Raw genomic sequence first — 19,978 nt, forward strand, 5'->3', positions numbered from 1 at the left:
TGTGTGTGTGTGTGTGTGTTTGTGTGTATGTGTGTTTCTGTATCAAGTCTATTCCCCTTTCATTAATGCAGTGACCTCACAGTTGAGCAAAGAGCCTCAGAGGGAGAGCAAAAGGTCCAGACATCTGCTTGGGGATGTTCAGGCTTAATCCCCACAGGCTGCAATTTTAATTTTTTTTTCTGAATGATGACTTTGTTTTTGTTCTTTTAAGTGTCTGCACGTTTTATTTTCACCAGCTTTGGGTCAACAAAGACACAATAATTACTAGATTATGAGATTATCATATATGTTACTGGTGCAAGATCTTTTTCTAACATGCCCTGCCTCCATATACTGTTGTAAGCTTTCTTTACTTTTGCTGTCCTGCTTTTACTGTTCTGTCTCAGCCACCCTTCAAATAAGGCATGAGGTTTAGGAATGATTTGTATGAAAACAATAACTTAAGCACCAAGATGTACAATTGTTATTCAAATGCAATAAACAACAAATAATTTTTTTGTGGATGTTTCTATGTATTATTAATGTTCACAGTGCTTTTATCAATAACATATACAGTTAATGACTGGAACCATTCATTAATTCTTTCATGGTTCATTTCAGAAACAGTCCATGTTTTAAGTATTGCTCACATAACCAGGAAGGTCACTTGCTTTTCCGAGTGCATCTGTCCCACAGTCTACAAATGACAATACAGAGCTGATAGATTTGTTAAATACTTTTCCCTTCCTAAAAGTCTCTGAGCTGGTGACTTCATTCCAAAAGCTTACTTGATCTTTACAATGGGACATGTCTTTTTGCACCTGGCTTAACATGCTAATTGTGCTTTGCCTTCTCACAGGAATTGCTGAGTTTGTCTTCTGATGCTCATAAGATTTCCCATCATGCATGTCTGATGCTGGCATTGATCTGTGACTTGTTCCTTGTAATGTCATGCTTCCGTTTGACTTGAGAACAAAAAGAAAGACACACTATAAGTGGATTTCAGTACATTCTTTTGTTTTCTTTATCTCTCCCAGCATCTGTATGGACAGTATAAGCAAACTGCACAGGTATGTATATTCAAAAAACATGGCTGTACCACATACATACAGGCCTCTGGTAATATTTTACTTAACTAAAGTTACTGCATGAAGTCTAAGAAACTAAAGTGTAGTGTAAATAAAATAAAAACAGACACTTAAAACAGCATGGACATGAAAAATATGTAATAAGCTTAAAAGGAAATAAAGAAATGCCTTTCTCTTACTATATTTGTGCTTCTTCAGCTGATTAACCTGTATGATAGATAAACAGGTCAAAAAACTATTATTTAAAATATGAAATGTGTTTTGAAATGCAAATACTAGGCATAATTACATTATCTGTACACTCGTTATATTTTAGTAAAGCCCAGTTATCGTCAATAACCACATTTTTATCCTGCGTTTAAACAATTTTAGCACAAGCACCTTAGGGATGAAAACATATACACATAAGCATTCACAGAACATGTGATATGATTTATTCTATAAACAATGCATTTTTGAGCAGCTGAAAAAATATTTTTCTCAGCTCAAACACATTATTTCCCTGTAAGAAGTTGTTATCTTACTTCATTACACTGCTGTCAAAACTGTCATGATTACCTCATGTGTATATGTTACTACATGTGGATTCTTCTGGTTGCTCAAGGGATATTTATTACATCTCATATTCTGTTGTTAATGGCCTTCTGGTACTGTTTGAGCTCTTCTAAAATGAACAGGTTATGTAAACTACTTCTAAAGCTACATTATTTTTACCTTGTGTGTAGAATCCAATCTGTTTTCTATCACATTTTGATTGATGAATTATAACATCCCACAGGTTCTGTCACTGGAGCATAGCATAATATACAAGAATCAGCAGGTGGATATCCATCTGCCATTGTATTGCAAATCTGTTGAGGAATTGCTATATTGCCGAAAGCACACTTCAAGGTGTTTGTATGGTAATAGAAATCTCAAGAGGCAGTTACAAAACTGCAAAATGCAGGTAGAATTCTGTAATTTCTACAGCAAATGGTTGCCACTTTCTCCTTTTAAAATATTCCATTAAAGCATGTGCCTGAGGTAATAATCAGTTACGCGATGAAAGCTATTCCGGTATGCCAATCTTTTTAATGGATTTGGAAAATTTAAGTAGTTTAATATTTCTTGTGCAAAGACCCTGCCCCAAAAAGTAAAGAATGCCTTTAAATGCTCCCTGCATTTTCAGTCTTACTAAATTTTCATAATATATCATAGAGGAAAGATGACAGGGGGATACCAGAGGAAGACGGGTGGCAAGAGGCCTAGTCTACAATTTTGACCTATGTAAAAATAGTAACATCTTATAAATGCAATGGTGAGAAGTTCATACCACACATTAATGCATACATAAGACAAAATATTCAAGCAAACCAAGGCATATGTAGCTACAAGCAGACATTAATTAAAAGACATGGCACAACTAAATGAGCTGTATTTAGATACAAGTAGCTATTATTAACTAAAATGGGGTACATTTAGGTACAGACAGTGGAGGACAGTTGCTGTTCATGGGGTCGCTGTAGGAGTTGGCTGCATCTTGTGAGCATGGATGGGTGAAGGCACTATTAACAGGAAAACCTGCCAAACAAAATGGGGTATATTTAGGTACAAATAAGTGTTATCAATTAGAAGTCTTGGCACCAGATGAATGCAGTTCAGAGATAAAGGTCTTTGAGTTGTTGGTCTTAGAAATGTACCCAAAGCATTCATTAACTGAAGGATATGCCTCTGTATTGATTTGATTTGCAAATATGTTCTTTGTTCCCTAAGAAGATTGGGTAAGAGAAGATGGCTGACTATTTTTTTAGCTAAAAGTTTATTTAGAATGTATAAGAAGGAATTAGTAGTTGTGCCAGCCTTTTACATAATTGTCTTTTTTTTAGGGACAATTATATGTAATATTGTCTGGTGGGGTATATGGCTAAGCACAGAAAAAAAAAACATTCAAATCAACTATTTCTCTAGGGAAAAATAGTCAACATGGCACATAAAAACAGAATTACTGCAGGGGTCTAGCTCCCTACACCTTGACATGGGAAGGTTGTACATCCTACACCCTGACTTCTTTAAAAATACTAATGCTAAATGACACAGCATTTCTGATAAAGACAAACATCTTTATCCCCCATCTGTTTTGTGATTTTGCTCTAGTAAACATCAACCATTTGTTGATAAAACATGGAAATGGATGAAACTAGTTAAACAACTCCCATTTACCCTTAACAGGCATTGATGGTCAGCAAGAATCACATTTGTTTAAATGACTTGTTCAAGACCTCAAAGCTTACAAGTGAAAACTACTGAGAACTAGAAAATAAAACTACTAGCCCTTTAACTGTATCACTTTTATGGCTTGATCCATAATATTGTCTCTCCCAACAATAACAAAAAAGTCTCTCTTTAATGTTAGTCTAGTAATCAAAAGCAATTTAATAACTAAAGGGGCCATGGCTGGCAGCCCAGCATGGAGGAGTGAAATCCCTAAGCTCCTCCAGCTTGGTGCATATGGGCATCCTGAGCCAACAAACTGAAATGGTATGTGAGAGATGTATTTACACAATGTCACTAGAGGCAAAGCTCTCGCTTATAAGCACTTCTAATGTCAATAAGGTTGTCAGTAGTACACACGCTGCACCCATCACACACAATTCAAAGCAGACAGATAGATCCCCCCATATGCTGAGGCACTTAAATGTAACCTTGCTAAATCCCAAAGACCTCCTAAATGAAGTACACATAACAAACACCCCAGCAGCCCTAAATGCACTCTCTCAAACAGCACCCACATCAAACACATACAGCCACAACTCATGGAGCCTCTATTTCTAAGCCCATAAGGCAAGCCACTACACAATCCAACATTCTGGTCATTGGACACTCCATTGTGAGCATACCTCTCAAATGCCCAGATTTTTGCAGAATGTCCAGATCTGTTGCTCATACTTTTGGTCTGTTCCTCATAAAATTTGTATTTTTCTGGTAAATCACTGGGATAATCTGAGGATTTATGTCAGTAAATAATGACATAAATTTCAGTTGCAGACCTCATATCCTTCAGAAAATGTATGCTAAAACAAACCCTATTACTCTAGCAACTTTCTAAGTTTATAAGAGCAACATTTAAAATATTACACTATTTTTGGGCCATTGTCCCCGCATTTTGACAGGCTTTGTCCAAATTTCTTGCACTAAGAGGTTATGAGGTATGATTGTGAGACACACTGATGTCCCTTTCACCAGACTAAGTAAGGAGAAAGTCATGGCCAATTGCTTATCAGAGGCCAGGATCCACCACATTACAAACACACTCTGGTCACTGGACCACAAGTATCAGTACGACTCAGTTATAGTCCATGTGGGTGTAAATGACCTGAGACATACCTCCCTAGACTATATGAAGACAGACATCATGGAGTACTCGGAATTTGTGTCCATGGCTTGTATGAGCCTAGCACTGAGCAGCATTTTACATTTTCAGAAGATGATGCCACAATATGAACAAAAGATGATGGACTTTAATAATTGGCTTAGTTTCTGGTGTCATTCCAAGGAGGTGCAGTATTTGTGGAGATGGTCAACAGACTGCACTGCTTTGACCTCTCTCCTAGGTATTTGAATATGAGCTAAAACATTGTCCTCCCAAATACTGCTTTTTTAGGCAATGCCAAACTGAAACTGCTTCCAATGCAGCAAATCAAAACCAAGAAAATTTAAAGGTATTGCTGCTCAGTGCTATGAAGCTAAACAAAAATCTTCACTCCCTAGAAGCTCTTTTCATGCTTGAGAATGCTGATGTCTGTATGGACACTGAGACAAGATTTAAAGCCATGAAGAGTACACTGACAGTGCAAGATTATAATGCCTTCCACACATTTAGTCCAGCTACTATACAGTCAGGGACTAAAGGTGGAGATGTCACAAATTACACCAAAAATAAATACACCTCAAGGCTGGTCATACAGGACAATGAACTCTAGATTCTTCACATTCAAATCACCAATGGCAAAATACAGTACCACTTACCTGCAAGCTACAGGTCCCTCTCTAAGACCCAGAAACCCATACCTTGTATTTAAACTTATTGGAAACAATCACCATACAACCCAATACCATTTTCATGGGTGACTTTAATTGCCCCACTATTAACAGGGAACCATCTATGACATCAAATGTGCAGGCACAGAGATTCCTGGATTTTGTAAACACAAACTCCCTGGACCAGATTGTCAATACATCAACCAGGGGTGCAGCCATACTGGATCTGGTCAACACTAATAAGGTAGAGTACTGCACATCCCCTAGTTTAATGTCTTCTCTGGTAATAGCAGACCACATAATACCCTCCTTTGAAGTAAAAATGAAACCTAGAACCTCAACTAACCCTGCAATATTCAGGAAGTACTCAAAGGCTAGCTTCCTACTATTAAGTGATAACCTGGCAAAATTTCAAGCCCCCATAAACCCTGAGAACACTGCTGCCAATGCAGAACTGTTCACAGAACTCTATGCAACCATGTTAATAGCTGCATAGAGGCAGCTGTACCCACCAGTAGGAAGTACAGAACTAAATCATAAAACATGCCACCCTGGTGCAATCATATCAATAGGCTTTATAACAGAAGAAAGAAAATCATGGCAAAAATGAGGAGGTGCAGCACCCAACAGGATAAAAACATTCAACTCAGAGGACAAAAGTCTGCCAGTGCGAAATCTGAAATAAATTTGGCTTCCCAGGCCAAGGACAACGAAAAGGCATTCTTTAGCTAAGTTCGCAACCTCAAAAGCAATACACAATTGTGTGCAGAGCTCATTGTAAATGGAGCCAACTATACTAAGTCAGAAGATATAGCAAACCTACTGACCAACAAATTCAGCATTAACCTTACCCATCTCTCCCTCCCAACCTTCCCTCAGGAAATGCTATCAAATATAACTCCCCCTGCTACCACTAGGGAACAAGTCCTTAATGCTCTCTCTAAGGCTAAGAACACTGCAGCAATAAGCCCACACAATATCCGAGGGTGCTTTCTAAATAGCATGAAACATGACCTATCAGGGCCTCTGGAATTGCTGTTTAACTGTAGCCTCCAAACAGGCTTCGTGCTTCATGTATGAAGAACAGCAACAGTTATTCCTCTGCACAAAGGCAGGCTATCCACAGGCCCTGGAAACTACAGACCCATAAATCTCACTAGTTTCATATGCAAAGCCAGGGAAAGAATTATGATGGAAATGATCAATGATGACACAGAAAAATTCCTGACACTGGACCCAAGCCAGTTTGGTTTCATCAAGGGCAGGTCATGCCTACTCAGCCTGGTGGACTTCTTTAAGAAGGTCACCAAAGCAATGGATGAGGGAAAAATGGTCACATTGCCTACCTAGCCCTGGCCAAGGCATTTGACACAATACTCCACTTGGGCATTGTCAACAAACCTAAGAGGTTAGGTAAAACCCTTATGTCACCCAGTGGATAGCCAGCTGGTTCACAGACAGGACCCAGGAAGTTAAAATTGGGGAGCCCACCTCTACAAAGAGGCCAGTCACAAGCGGGGTTCCTCAGGGATTGGTCCTGGTACTGCTCATTTTTGGAATTTACTTCTCTGAGGTCAAAGCCAATATTGATGGCCTCTGGCTGACTAAATTTGCAGATGATTGCAAATTAGGAGCTGTCATTGAATCGTCCACCAACACAAATGTTCTCCAGGAAGGGCTAACACAGACAAGCAAATGGTGTCAGAGCCATGGACTAAAACTAAATGCCAAGAAATGCATAATAGTATCCTTCGTGAAGTCATCCACCCCTGGTAACTATCATATTGATGACAAGCCCCTAAGAGTTGACCCAGTAGACAGGGACTTAGGGTCACGCATAGACAGTAATCTAGCCTTTGACTATCATGTGTCTACAGCAGTGAGGAAATCATTCTGTGCTCTGCAACTTATAAACAAAGGTATGGCATCTATTTATTTTTATTTATTTATTTATTTGCATTTGTTTACCGGGATAGTCCACTGGCCCAAATCTCCCATTTTCAGTGGAGGCCGAGGGAGAATAGCTCCACAGGTAACAAGAAACAGAAAACATACAATACATATAATAACAAGTGCCTAACATAAAACAAATGCATTTGACAGAAGTACATTACCGGAGGACATACAGCAATAGTATGACATGAAGTAAATACAACTGGAACGAGTTGGTTACAGGACTATAACTGGAGTAAGTTTGTAGCAGTGCAGCCAAGTGAAGCATTTTAAATTGAAATAATAAAAAAATGACTTGCTTCAGCAAATCGCATAAAATTTCTAACAGGTGACTTGAATTACAAAATGACACGATTCTACATTGTAAAAGAAAAAAATTAACAGTGGTTAATAGTGAGGCTTACAACTGGCCTTAGTATAGCAATCTTAAACTGCATAAAATAGCAAGGCATTACATCTTGTATTAAGCATATTACATGACCAATATAAGTATCTGTGTTAGGTACAGACTGAGTGAGATTTGAGGGATAAGACAAGGGGCAGGTCTAGGTCCAAGGAAGTCATTGTTCCACTGTATTCGGCATTCATCAGACTTATCATTGAGTACAATGCCCCCTTTGGTATTTACCTAACCAGGCATACCCAACATTTGAATCGTCCACAGAAGTTCCTCACTAAAAGAATATAGGGTATAAGTATATGTCCTGTGAAGACCACCTCAAAGCCCTAACCCTGTATTCTGCCTCCTACAGGCTGTTGAGGGGAGATCTATGCCTGGCATACAAGACATTGTCAGACTCCCACTGATTGACCTCCTGCATAAACACAAACAGCAGCAGAATTACCCATTATAAAGACTTAAACCTTGCCTGTGATAATAAATAGGACCTGCTGGAGAGACAGGTATGTATCCCAGAGACTACCCCGTCTATGAAACAGGCTCCCCATCCATGTGAAGCAGAGTTCCTCCCTAACACAATTCAAGTGCAACTTGGACAACTGGATAGGGAACAGGAAATTCATCCCTGGTTTGGCGCCTAGTATGTCACTAATGGACACAGGTAGCCTATAAATGGTTCATCTCTCAGGCCCCTGCTTGTAAATGTTTCATCTCTCAAGCCCCTGTTTGCCATCATTTATCAAGGGTACCAGAACTTGTGGAGATATAGGATGCATGGCTAGGCTTAAAAAATCCCTTGTGCTCATTAGCCTAGTAAACACCTTTGAACCTATTGGCCATCAAGCATAATCTGCAATCCCAATCTGACTCCTTGCAAAAATAGGAAAAGGTCTGCTGAAACTGACAGCATTGGTGATGCTGTAAGTGGGGACAATGTAAAAGATATTTCTGAAAAGCAATTTTTGAATCATATTCTCAAGATGTCAGAGGTGGTCTCATTGGAAACAAAGTGGTTACAAGACAGGATTCATGGCCACCAAGATAGCATTGGGCATTTGCAAGAAGATTTAAATGTACTGCAAAAGTAAGAAAGTCAAAAAGAGAAGATAGAGTTACACAAATTTGCTAGCTAGAGAATAAAGTTCAGTTTTGCATGTGAAAGTGGATGGCGTTGACAACAGACATTTTATTTATCTCTGTTGACCATGTTAGTCCCACTAGGCTTGTAGTCTCTTTTCAGGGGATACCTGATGTGGTATTTATACTACTAGGGGAAACTTCACAAGATCATTGGGGTCTTCCCCTCCTCTTTTCAATAGATGTCATGGGATCTTTTATAGCCACCTGACCTTCTACTAGCTTCGGTAGATGGGACCTCAGTTTAATGTCTCATTTGAGAGGACACCCTCAGGAGTTTAGCACCCCTCTTATGCTGAGCTGCAGTGTCAGTAATTAATCTACGTGGTGTGGAAATAGAATCCACAGCCTTCTGCAAGAAAGGTGAGTATGCTACCTGTTGCACCAATGACACAGCAAAGTAACACTCAATTTTCTGGAGTACCAGAGACACTACAAACTAACGACTTGCTGGACTATTTTATAATACATTCTTTCTTGTACTGAATGCATCTACCAAACTGGACTGGGAAGTGGAATGTATTTACAAAGCGGGAAAACCAAGAGAAAATATCATCATTCTTCAGTAGATCCTTGTCAAGTGCCACTCCACTCATATGTAGTTAAGTAGTGGATTCTAAGCAAGACTTACCTCTCGCATGGAGTTCACATGGAAGGAGATGTCATATGTGCATATCAAGGTTTTTCAAAAGCCCTGTATCTGAAGCAAGGTACATTTGGGGAAGTTTGGTGACATCTGAAAATAAGGGGCCTTGTTTTGTGGCTGACCTACCCAGCAGCTCTGGTAGTGATGATAGAAGGATAGAGAAAGTGGTTCAATTCTCCTGAAGAGATATATACTTTTAATGGCAGTGGCAGGCCTCTGAGTCTGTTATATAGAGTGCCTGTCAATGTGGTTTTAGAGGGGCAGAAAAAGAAGTCACAGCTGAGCCTGTCCCAAATGATTTAATACTGACACATGAGTTGGAGTGGTCTGCTAATCATCACAGAGAAAGGATCTTGAGTGCAGGGGATGATTCAAAGGAGTCTAGTTCCCTCTTGAAAAAGGGTAGGATGGATAAAGTCAATGTACAACTTCCTCTAGTGCAGTCTTCACACAAGCAAGGATCTCAGTCGGCAAGTGAACTGTAAGACATATGTGAACATGGGAATTTTTTCTAAATGAAAATGCACTGAAGGATGCAAATTCTGAGGCCCACATAATGAGATGCAGCATCACAGATGAAGCTAGTAGGCATGCTGTGGCAGAGAGCGATGGCACATGGGAGGAATTCATTCGGAATCGGAACACATCTGAGGATGCTGTGGTACAGGACTATTCAAACATACAGTTTACCCATAAACAGGTTAAAACACTTAAAGCTGGCTCACTGAATAGCTGGTTAATTTCTTTCATTTTATATTATATTGGAAAGATCCTGATGATGTGCAGAGATTAGTTAGTGTGACACAAGTTTGAGCTGAATATGGTAGTTTAATGGAAATTGTTGGCAAATCTTATTGGATTTGACTTTTTTCTACATAAAGACACTTGACAGTTAAATGTGTAGCCAGGGGCTGCAGAAGCATCTTTTTCTGCTTTTATGTTAATATTAATTTGCATAAACTATGTAGCGGCATTGTAACTGTTTAGAACAGGAATTTAGTCTCAGACCCACACAAATATCACAACCTTGAAACTTTGCCTAACTCCCTAAGCGATCACTCCCCAGTAAAAATTCTAATATCCTCTCCACATTTCTCCAGACCACATAGATACACCAAATGTCACAAGCTATTTAACTTCCACTCTGAAACCCTTAATACCCTCCTCTCCAAAACAAACTGGTCTTTTCTGACCCATTTCCCTCTAGATGAAGCAGTACACTCATTCAACTCAACCCTCCTAAATATTCTTAATTCACTGGCACCCTAGTGCACAGTACATGTCAAACGTAACATATCCCTCTAGTTAACTAAAGCTACCTGGACCTTGATGAAAACTAGAGATAGAATGTAGAAAACTTGAGTAAAAACTAAGCTCCCCATCCACCATACCTCCCAACTGTACCAAATTACTTGGTTTTTACCGAGTTTTGGGGTCCAAATAATGGGGTGCCATGACTCCAGAGTGGCACCCCTCCATATCCAATTTTTTGCAGCTTTATGTCAGAATTGAGCTCAAGTGCACACATTTCCGGATGACTGCTTCACTGAGCTCAAGTGCACACATTTCCGGCTGGCTGCTTCACTGTTTGAAGGGATCTGTGCGCGTCAGCTTAAGGTATTTGTGAATGGAATTGTGAGTGGGAATGCAAGCGCTGCAGAGTTATCAGCTTGCTACAGAGTTCCTTTTAGTTAGAGCGAGGTATTTTGCTTTTGTAGCTACATTAGAACAACAGATTTCAGCTCTAGGTGTGTGTGTGTGTGTGTGTGTGTGTGTGTGTGTGTGTGTGTGTGTGTGTGTGTGTGTGTGTGTGTGTGTGTGTGCACGTGTGCGTGTGCATGTGCGTGTGTGCGTGTGTGTGTGTGTGTGTGTGTGTGTGTGAATGCTCCAGGGTGAATACACCTGGTGGCTAGAGGTACTTAGGCTGAAACCCTATACCTTGGGTACAAGGTAAAAAGAGCCTAAAAGTCCCTAGCCACCACCACTTGTGAATTTATGCCTCATATTTTTCTTCTGTTCCTCATTAAATCTGTGTTTTTTCAGAATTCCTCATTAAATCTGTGGTTTTCAGGATTTTTGTGGCAAATCACTGAAGGATTGGATTCACTAAGTAATGACAGGCATTTGAATTTCAGACTTCATATTCTTCAGAAAATAAATGGTAACACAAAATCTTTTATTCTAGCAATTTTCTAAATTTATAAGAGGAGTATTTGAAATTTGCCCCTATTTTGGGGCTGTATTCTCCCATTATTGGCTTTGTCTGGGTTTTTTGTGCTAAGACGTTGAGAGCTATGGTGAAAACTGAATTCTGTATTCCCCATTACTGGCTTTGTCCATGTTTTTTGTGCTAAGAGGTTGAGAGCTATGGTGAGAAGTGAGAACTGAATTCAGTAAATGATAGTCATTTAAGTTTCAGTCTTTCTATCTTTCAGGAAACTGCTGATCTGGCATAGTAGTATGTTGCTCTGATTATAGTGCACAGGGTTCTGGGTTAAAGACTTGGAAGAGAAATGCATGGTGGTAGTGCAACATTTTATTCTAGCAACTTTCCAAAACTATACAAGCAATGTTTAAAATGTGTCCCTTGTTGGCCTTTTGTCCCCCCCCAAAAAAAATAAACTGAAATTGAAAATAAGTGCTTGACGCTGTGCAAGATGCCTATGGCTTACACTACTGTCATTCTATATATATATATATATATATATATATATATATATATTCAGGGCTCCCGAGAGCACCCCCGCACTACCAGGTTATACCTCATACCATGCTTTTCGGCCCCAAAACTTGGACCATACTACAAAAGGAGGGGGAGTATCAATATTCGTCAAAGATACCCACACCTCCAGGTTGGTGGCACAGCACGAAGCATCAGAGACTATCCATGTGCAACTAACAGTGGGTAAAACTGCCTTCCAGTTTATAGCCTGCTACAGACCACCCTCCCAAACCCAGGAACCCCACTCGGCCTTCCTGAGAACACTGGAAAATATGAAGGTCTCTCCAAACACCATTATATTGGGCGACTTCAACTACCCAAACATAGACTGGGAGCATTACTCTAGCTCCAACACCCTAGCCCAAAGGTTCCTAGAATTTATAAACTCAAATGCTATGGAACAACTTGTTACCACTCCCACAAGAGGGAAAATATACTGGACCTGATCATCACCAACATGGGGACTCTATGCTCCAGACCAGAAGTGTATCCCTCACTGGTAAGATCAGACCATAAACTAATCTCACTGGATATTCACATCCCGACTCCACCCCTGCCCTGAAAACCACAGTGAAAAACTTCTCTAAAGCAAATTTCACACTCCTCAAAACTGAGGTGGAATCCTTCAAAGCCCCGGCCTGTGAAAATATGGCCCAGACCGCAGAATCCTTTATAAACGCATTCTATGAACACCTTCAGGAATGCATGGATCATGCAATCCCAAATAAAACCAAGACCCAATCCTCCAAAGGCAGATGTCCTGTCTGGTGGACCCCAGCCATAAACAAACTATACAATAGAAGGAGGAAGCTACTACATGATAGAGCAAAATCCCAAAAGGGAAGGCATCTCTGATCAGTATTAGCAAAAACTACGGGCACTCATAAAATCGTCTAAGGCCAGCTTCGAGAGAAAAATTGCACAGGACACTAAGGATAATCACAAGGCTTTCTTTAGTTATGTTAGGAACCTGGGTGGGAATTCCCAGATATGCTCAGAATTAGTCCAAAATGACAAAAATACACGAACCCACAGACATTGCCAACATCCTAGCTGACAGGTTCAGCACAAATGCCCCTCCCCACCAAAAGGGCAAATATTTATCCCAGCAGAGTGCTGCCCCCCCCCTGACATCTCAGATGCTCAGGTAAGAGCTGCCCTCTCCAAAGCAAAAAACACAGCATCAATGGGACCAGATGGTGTCCCGGCTGCCCTACATGAACTCCAAGAAGAGCTAAACCCAAACATAAAACTAATGTTCAATCTCAGCCTTACTACAGGATATGTACCCAAAGAGTGGCGTACAGCAACAGTGGTCCCTCTCCACAAAGGTGGTGCCTCAACGGATCCTGGAAACTATCGCCCCATAAGCCTGACTAGCTTGGTCTGCAAAGCTATGGAAAGGATCATCATGGACCTCATAAATAAAGATATTGGGGACCTACAGACACTGGATCCTACCCAGTTCGGCTTTGTTAAGGGCAGATCCTGCCTCTTAAACCTGGTTGATTTCTTTGAAACAGTCACCAAGGCCATTGACAAGGGGAAGGTGGTCCACACAGCCTACCTGGACCTCGCAAAAGCCTTTGATACAATACCCCACTCGGGCATTATATATAAGCTCACCAACTTAAATATAAACCCCTATGTCACTAGATGGGTTGCAAACTGGCTCAAGGACAGAACCCACATGGTTAGAATTGCTGGAGCCATGTCAGACTCCAAACCAGTTACAAGTGGCATCCCCCAAGGCTCAGTCCTGGGACCTCTCTTGTTCGGTATATATTTCTCGGAGGTACAGGCCAACACGGAAGGACTGTGGCTGACTAAGTTCGCAGATGACTGCAAACTGGGTGCCATAATCGACTCTCCAGCCAACACAAGCATCCTCCAACTGGGCCTCATAGAAACAGACAACTGGTGCCAGAGCCATGGCCTCAAGCTAAACGCCAAAAAGTGTATAGTCATCCCCTTTGGCAAAAACAAAGTGCCCACAAATTACCACATAGGTGGTAATCCATTAAGTACAGAAGAAGTAATTAGGGACCTGGGGACCCAAGTTGATAGCAATCTCTCATTTGACAACCACGTGGCCAAAGTGGTTAGAAAAACATTTTATATAGCCCACCTAATCATGAAGGGATTCACATCTAGATCAAGGGAGGTCATCGTGCCTCTTTACTCATCCCTCATCAGGCCCATAATTGAGTACAATGCCCCTTTTGGGATGTACCTTACCAGACACCTGCAGCAACTGGAAAGACCCCAAAAGTACCTCACCAAGAGGATCATAGGGCTCAAACAGATGCCATATGCTGCCCGGTTAAAGAAACTCCAGCTCTACTCAGTGGCATACCACCTGCTCAGAGGCGATCTGTGCCTGACATATAAAGCCATGTCCAACCCGGAATTAATGGACATGCTGCACCTCAGAAAATCCAAATCCCATCGAGCTACGCGCTCGAGAGACTTGAACCTCAGCACTGAAATAAATAGGACATGCTGGAGGGACAAATTCATAACCCAGAGGCTCCCTTCACTCTGGAATAAAATCCCAGTCCAGGTTAGGCAGAGTCCCTCATTGACTCTCTTCAAGAGGAATCTTGATGAGTGGATGGGAGATCGTAGGTTTATCCCGGGTATCACTTCTGTGTCACTGTTAGACAGAGGCACAGTATACTAACCTCGAAAAAGGGCATAGCAAAACTAATTTAAAATCGGTGACGAAAGCCAAACACACTCTAGCTAGGCTTTTAAGTGCCCTAGGGCAGATAGCCTAGTATGAACCTATGAACCGATATATATATATATATATATATATATATATATATATATATATATATATATATATATATATATATATATAGCGTGTGTGTGTGTACATGTAAGTAAACTTTTATGATGGAAATGTTCTGAATTCGGCAGTTTTGTCATTATTGGTTCATGCATTTTGTTTCATTGCTTAATGGAAAATGTTCAACAATAAATTTAAAATTGCACTCTAACTTAAGTCTAACAAGTGTGCTGTATTATACAAGGAATATAATTTAATAAAATCAGGAAGGTGTATCAAATAACGCATGTATGTTTCTTGTTTTGTGTGCAAGGAGCCAATGATTTGAAAACAGCCCAAAGGTAATCTTTAGCCACCACTGGCCAGATGCATTTTCTTTGGATGTGGTGTGGATTTCAATGCTGTTTTAATAAATGTGAGTTTCAAGGGCAGAGAAGTTTTAATGTCAAGTCTATTTTCATTGTGAGACAGTATTGCTTTATTTAGCAGATGTCTTAGTGTTTGTGCATTGTGCTATAAAATGTAAAAATCAAATCTGAATAATCACTGAAGAAGTAAAGCAGTATGCACACTTTAGTGTTTATGGTAAATGGGGTGAAATAGCCAGGTAATGGGACATTGGGAATGGCTGCAGGGGGACTCTGGTGCCTTATTTTGGTTGTCTGTGCTTCAGTTTGCATTTGAAAGTTAGTATCCCACAATTCCATTGACTGGGTGGAGTTATGTAATTATGTATGCAAATTTTACGTTAATCAGCGTACAGATTTGTACCTATTTTTCAGGGGCCTTGTCCAGATTTTTGATGTTTTCAGGTTGAGAGGTATACTGTCCACTTACAAGAATATAAAGAACTCATAAACCTTACTAAAACATATTAACAAAGACAAAAAAAGATTTCTATAATAACCAACCTACTTCATAAAGATCAAATCCCAAGAAATTCTGGCACTCAATAAATCAAATATTACATCCTGGTAACCCATCATCTCCTAATCCCTGTCCAACAAATACACCCCAAGAAACAACTTCTGTCTTCAATTCCTACTTCATTGAATCCATTATTAAGATGATAAGTCCTGTCCCCTCTAATTCTAACACTACTAATCCACCTGGCCCCTGCTCTAGTCAGAATTCTACTAACATATTTCCCCTTAAACCAATACCTTCCAGCTACATTACATCTTTAGTTTGCAAATTAAAGCCCCATTCTACATCTGGATAACATACCTCCCTACTTCCTTCAGCTAGCAGCAGACTCTCTAGCTATCCCAGTCTCTATACTGATAAACCTTTCCATCTCTGAATCAAAAGTTCCCTCTATCTGGAAAAAAATTCTATACTCTATCTATACACAAAGGAGGTAACTCCATAGAAATCTCCAATTTCAGACGCATAGCCATCTTGTCACCTCTCTCAAAAATATTAGAAAAATGCGTACATAAGCAAGTCATGGAACACTTTCTTCAAGAAAATCTGCTCACCCCCACACAACATGCCTTTCACCCAAAGCATAGCACCGCTACTACCCTTCTATCTTTTATCAACACTATTTCTCTGGACAGAGATAACAAAAAACTAGTGTCATGCTCATTCCTAGATGTCTCTAAAGTGTTTGATATAGTCTCTCACTCCTTTCTTCTAACAACCACACTAACCTTAACTTCTCCACCTCTAACATTGCCTGGTTTGCTAGTTACCACACAGATCGATTACAATGGGTAAAATGGCTCTCTGGTTTCTCCTCTCCCCTCCCTATCAAAATGGGTGTACCTCAAGGATCTATTCTTGGTCCACTACTCTTCATAGGTTCATAGGTAGGTACTAGGCTATTGGCCCTAAGGCCTATATAAGCCTAGCCAAATGGTACCCTGGCTTTTGCCACCCAAAAGAATAATTTTCCTGTGCCCCTGTCAAGCAGAGCCACAGAAGTGATCCCCGGGGTGAATTTCCTATCTCCCATCCAATCATCAACATTTTTCTTGAAGAGTGCTAATGAGGAGCTTTGTTTGATATAGATAGGTAGTTTGTTCCAGAGTATGGGAAGTCTCTGGGACAGGAATCTATCCCTCCAGCATGTTCTGTTTATTGTGGTGACAAGGTTTAGGGCCCTAGAGCGTGTAGCTCGGAGGGATTGGAATTTCTTTACATGGAGCATGTCCAATAGCTCTGGGTTTGACATAGCTTTGTATGTTACGCAGAGATCACCTCTGAGTAGGCGATATGTGACAGAGTAAAGCTGGAGTTTTTTGATACAGTCTGCGTAGGGCATCTGTTTGAGGCTGGTAATTCTCTTTCTGAGGTATTTCTGTGGCCTTTCCAGTTGTTGTAGTTGCCTTGTGAGGTACATACCAAAAGGGGTGTTGTACTCTATAATGGGTCTAATGAATGATGCGTAGAGGGGAACATCATCTTTTGTGATGAGGTGTACCACGCAGAATAATTTCCAGACTAGTGTGGCGATGTGATTATCAAAGGAGAGACTACTGTCCACCTGTGTCCCAAGGTCTCTTATCACACTTTCAGTGTTGAGTAGACTACAGTCTATGTGGTAGTTCATGGGTGCAGAGTTTTTACCAAAAGGGATGACAATACACTTTTTGGCATTGAGCTTGAGGCCATGGCTTTGACACCAGGTATTTGTCTCAGTGAGGACCTTTAGTAGGATGTCCACATCATTAGGAGTTTTGATTATGGCTCCTAGTTTGCAGTCATCTGCGAACATTGTTAGCCAAAGACCTTCTGTGTTAGCCTGTACTTCAGAGAAGTAGATACCAAACAGGAGAGGACCAAGGACTGAACCCTGTGGTACTCCACTTGTCACTGGTCTGAAGTTGGATTTAGAGTCTGTTACCTTCACAGTGTGGGTTTTGTCAGTGAGCCAGTTGGCAACCAATCTTGTGACAGGATTTATACCTAGTTTAGTGAGTTTATGTATAATTCCAGAGTGAGGGATGGTGTTGAAAGCCTTGGCAAGATCTAGATAAGCTGTGTGAACCACCTTACCCTCATCTACGGCTTTGGTGACTGCTTCACAAAAGTCTATCAGGTTTAGGAGACGGGATCTGCCTTTTACAAACCCAAACTGGGTAGGGTCCAGTGTTTGGAGATTACCAGTGTCATTGTTTATAAGTTCCATGATGATACGTTCCATAGCCTTGCAGATCAGGCTCGTCAGGCTAATGGGGCAGTAGTTCCTGGGGTCCATGGTGGCTCCCCCTTTGTGGAGTGGGATAACCGTGGCTGTGCACCATTCAGTGGGCACAAAGCCTGAGGTGAAGCTATGATTGAACATGGTACTTAGGTGGGGTGCCAGTTCATTCTGTAGTTCATGTAGAACACAGCCTGGGATGTTGTCAGGTCCCATGGGTGCTGTGTTCTTGGCTTTGGAGAGTGTGTTTTTTAGCTGTGCAGCCGTGATTACAGGAACTTTGCATTCTTCCAGTATAGAGATGGGGGTGGGGGTAGGATGTGGATGTCTAGGGTGATTTGCTTGTGGTCGGATCTGACCAACGAGGAATTGACATCTGGTGTGGAACACCGGTTGCCCATGTTGGTAATGACCAGGTCTAGGATATTGCTGCCCCTGGTGAGGGTGCGGATAAGTTGATCCAAGGCGTTGGAATTTATGAATTCCAGAAAACCTTGAGCACAAGAGTTGGCACATGAGTAGTTTTCCCAGTTAATGGTGGGGTAGTTGAAATTTCCCATTATTAGGGTTTTAGGTTGTACCCTAATATTTTCCAGTGTATCAAGAAATGAGGAGTGGGAATCCTGGGGCATGGTGGTGAATTTCGGTCTTGCCCAGAGTTAGTTGCACTTGGATAATCTTGGATGCATTATGCTGAGCAACTAGCCTGGAGGTGTGGATATCCTTAATGAATATGGACACGCCTCCACCTTTAGTGCTTCGGTCCAGGTTAGGTGGCCGAAAGGCGTGGTATGAATTATAGCTTGGTAATGTAGGGGTGCCTCTTGGAGCCTTGAACCAGGTCTCAGTCACTACATAGATGTCTATGTTCTCCATTTTAAGGAGTGCCTCGAGTGAGTGCATTTAGAGGTTTAGACTTCTAGCATTAAGTAGCATTACCCTCAGATTTTGCTTGCTTGTACCTGTTACAGTGGTGAATTTGAATCTTGCCTAAAAAGGCACTATAGGGGTGGCAAGAGCCTTAGCCAGTATCCGGAATCCCAAGGGCGGCAGGTGCAGGCCATCTCTGGCAAAGCATCGTGGTTTGTCGATCATGTCATCCCAGGAAGACAGATACTGGCTCCCCTTAGAATGACACCAAAAGCTTAGCCAATTGTTGAAGTCAATCATTTTGTCCTTGTACTGTGGTATCATTCTGGGTGATGGCAGGATACTACTCAGGGCTAGGGTCATACCTGCCTGGGCTACAAGTTCGGACAGCTCCCTCAATGTCTCTTTTCATGTAGTCCAGTGTGGTACATCTCAGATCAAATTTACAGTAGGGGCGGGCAACTGCAAAGTCACCAAGTATAAAAACAGGATACCAACAGGGAGAACACACAAACCCAACCAGATGTTTAACAATTGTAGAAAATAAAAGTGCTATAAATAACTCCGAAATATGCAAAAAACAGGATACTTAATGTTATTATATATCACAGATTACTTAGCTCAGAGCCCTTCCTCCGACTTCCTCCAATTAGCTCAGTGTGAAAATGTCAATATCTTTATTAATCTACTCTGTACCTCCTGCCCTCAGTCATCCCTTGTCCAATATACAAATGACTCTACAGTCATCACCATTGCAGACACCCTCTCTGACTTAAATTCTGTTACTCAGAAATCCTTCATCTCTGTTGAAACCCAGCTCTCTAAAAAACAGCTAATTCTAAATAATAATAAAAAAAAAAAAAAGAACTCTCATTTTTTTTTTCTCACAAAAACCTAAACTGCCTTAAGTCCACTTTTGCTATCCATTCTCTAAATGAAACACCTATCACAACTGAATCCAACACAAAACTTCTAGGGGTCATGATTAATGACCAACTGAAATTTGATTTGCATGTTAATAACTGTATTAAGAAAACCCATCAATAACTTGTAAAAACAGGGTGAGGGGAATCCCCAAACACCAGGCTGTCAAGTTCCGTTAAAAATGGAGTTTTACTTGTATTTCCATTAGAAATGGGTTTTTACTTGTATTTCTGTTCATCTGATGAAGTCTGCTGTGTTTGTGGATGAAAACATTTACAATTTGAGCGTTAATGAATTGGT

At 40.8% G+C, this 19,978-nt stretch overlaps 1 protein-coding gene across 1 annotated transcript in view; it reads right to left on the bottom strand.

Annotated features, from left to right (window-relative positions):
- Positions 1-511: 511 nt before the first annotated feature.
- The window catches only part of LOC122794548 (guanylate cyclase soluble subunit beta-2-like), a 170,450-nt gene continuing 150,983 nt past the window's right edge, over positions 512-19,978 (bottom strand). Inside the window, exon 4 of the mRNA XM_044063033.1 lies at positions 512-944. Within this exon, the coding sequence (XP_043918968.1) occupies positions 615-944 (330 nt within the window). The 3' untranslated portion in view covers positions 512-614. The remainder of the gene's footprint in view (positions 945-19,978) is intronic.

The sequence above is a fragment of the Protopterus annectens genome, chromosome 2.part1 (genome assembly GCF_019279795.1).
Source record: "Protopterus annectens isolate FY-2018-M chromosome 2.part1, PAN1.0, whole genome shotgun sequence".
Taxonomy (NCBI): domain Eukaryota; kingdom Metazoa; phylum Chordata; order Ceratodontiformes; family Protopteridae; genus Protopterus; species Protopterus annectens.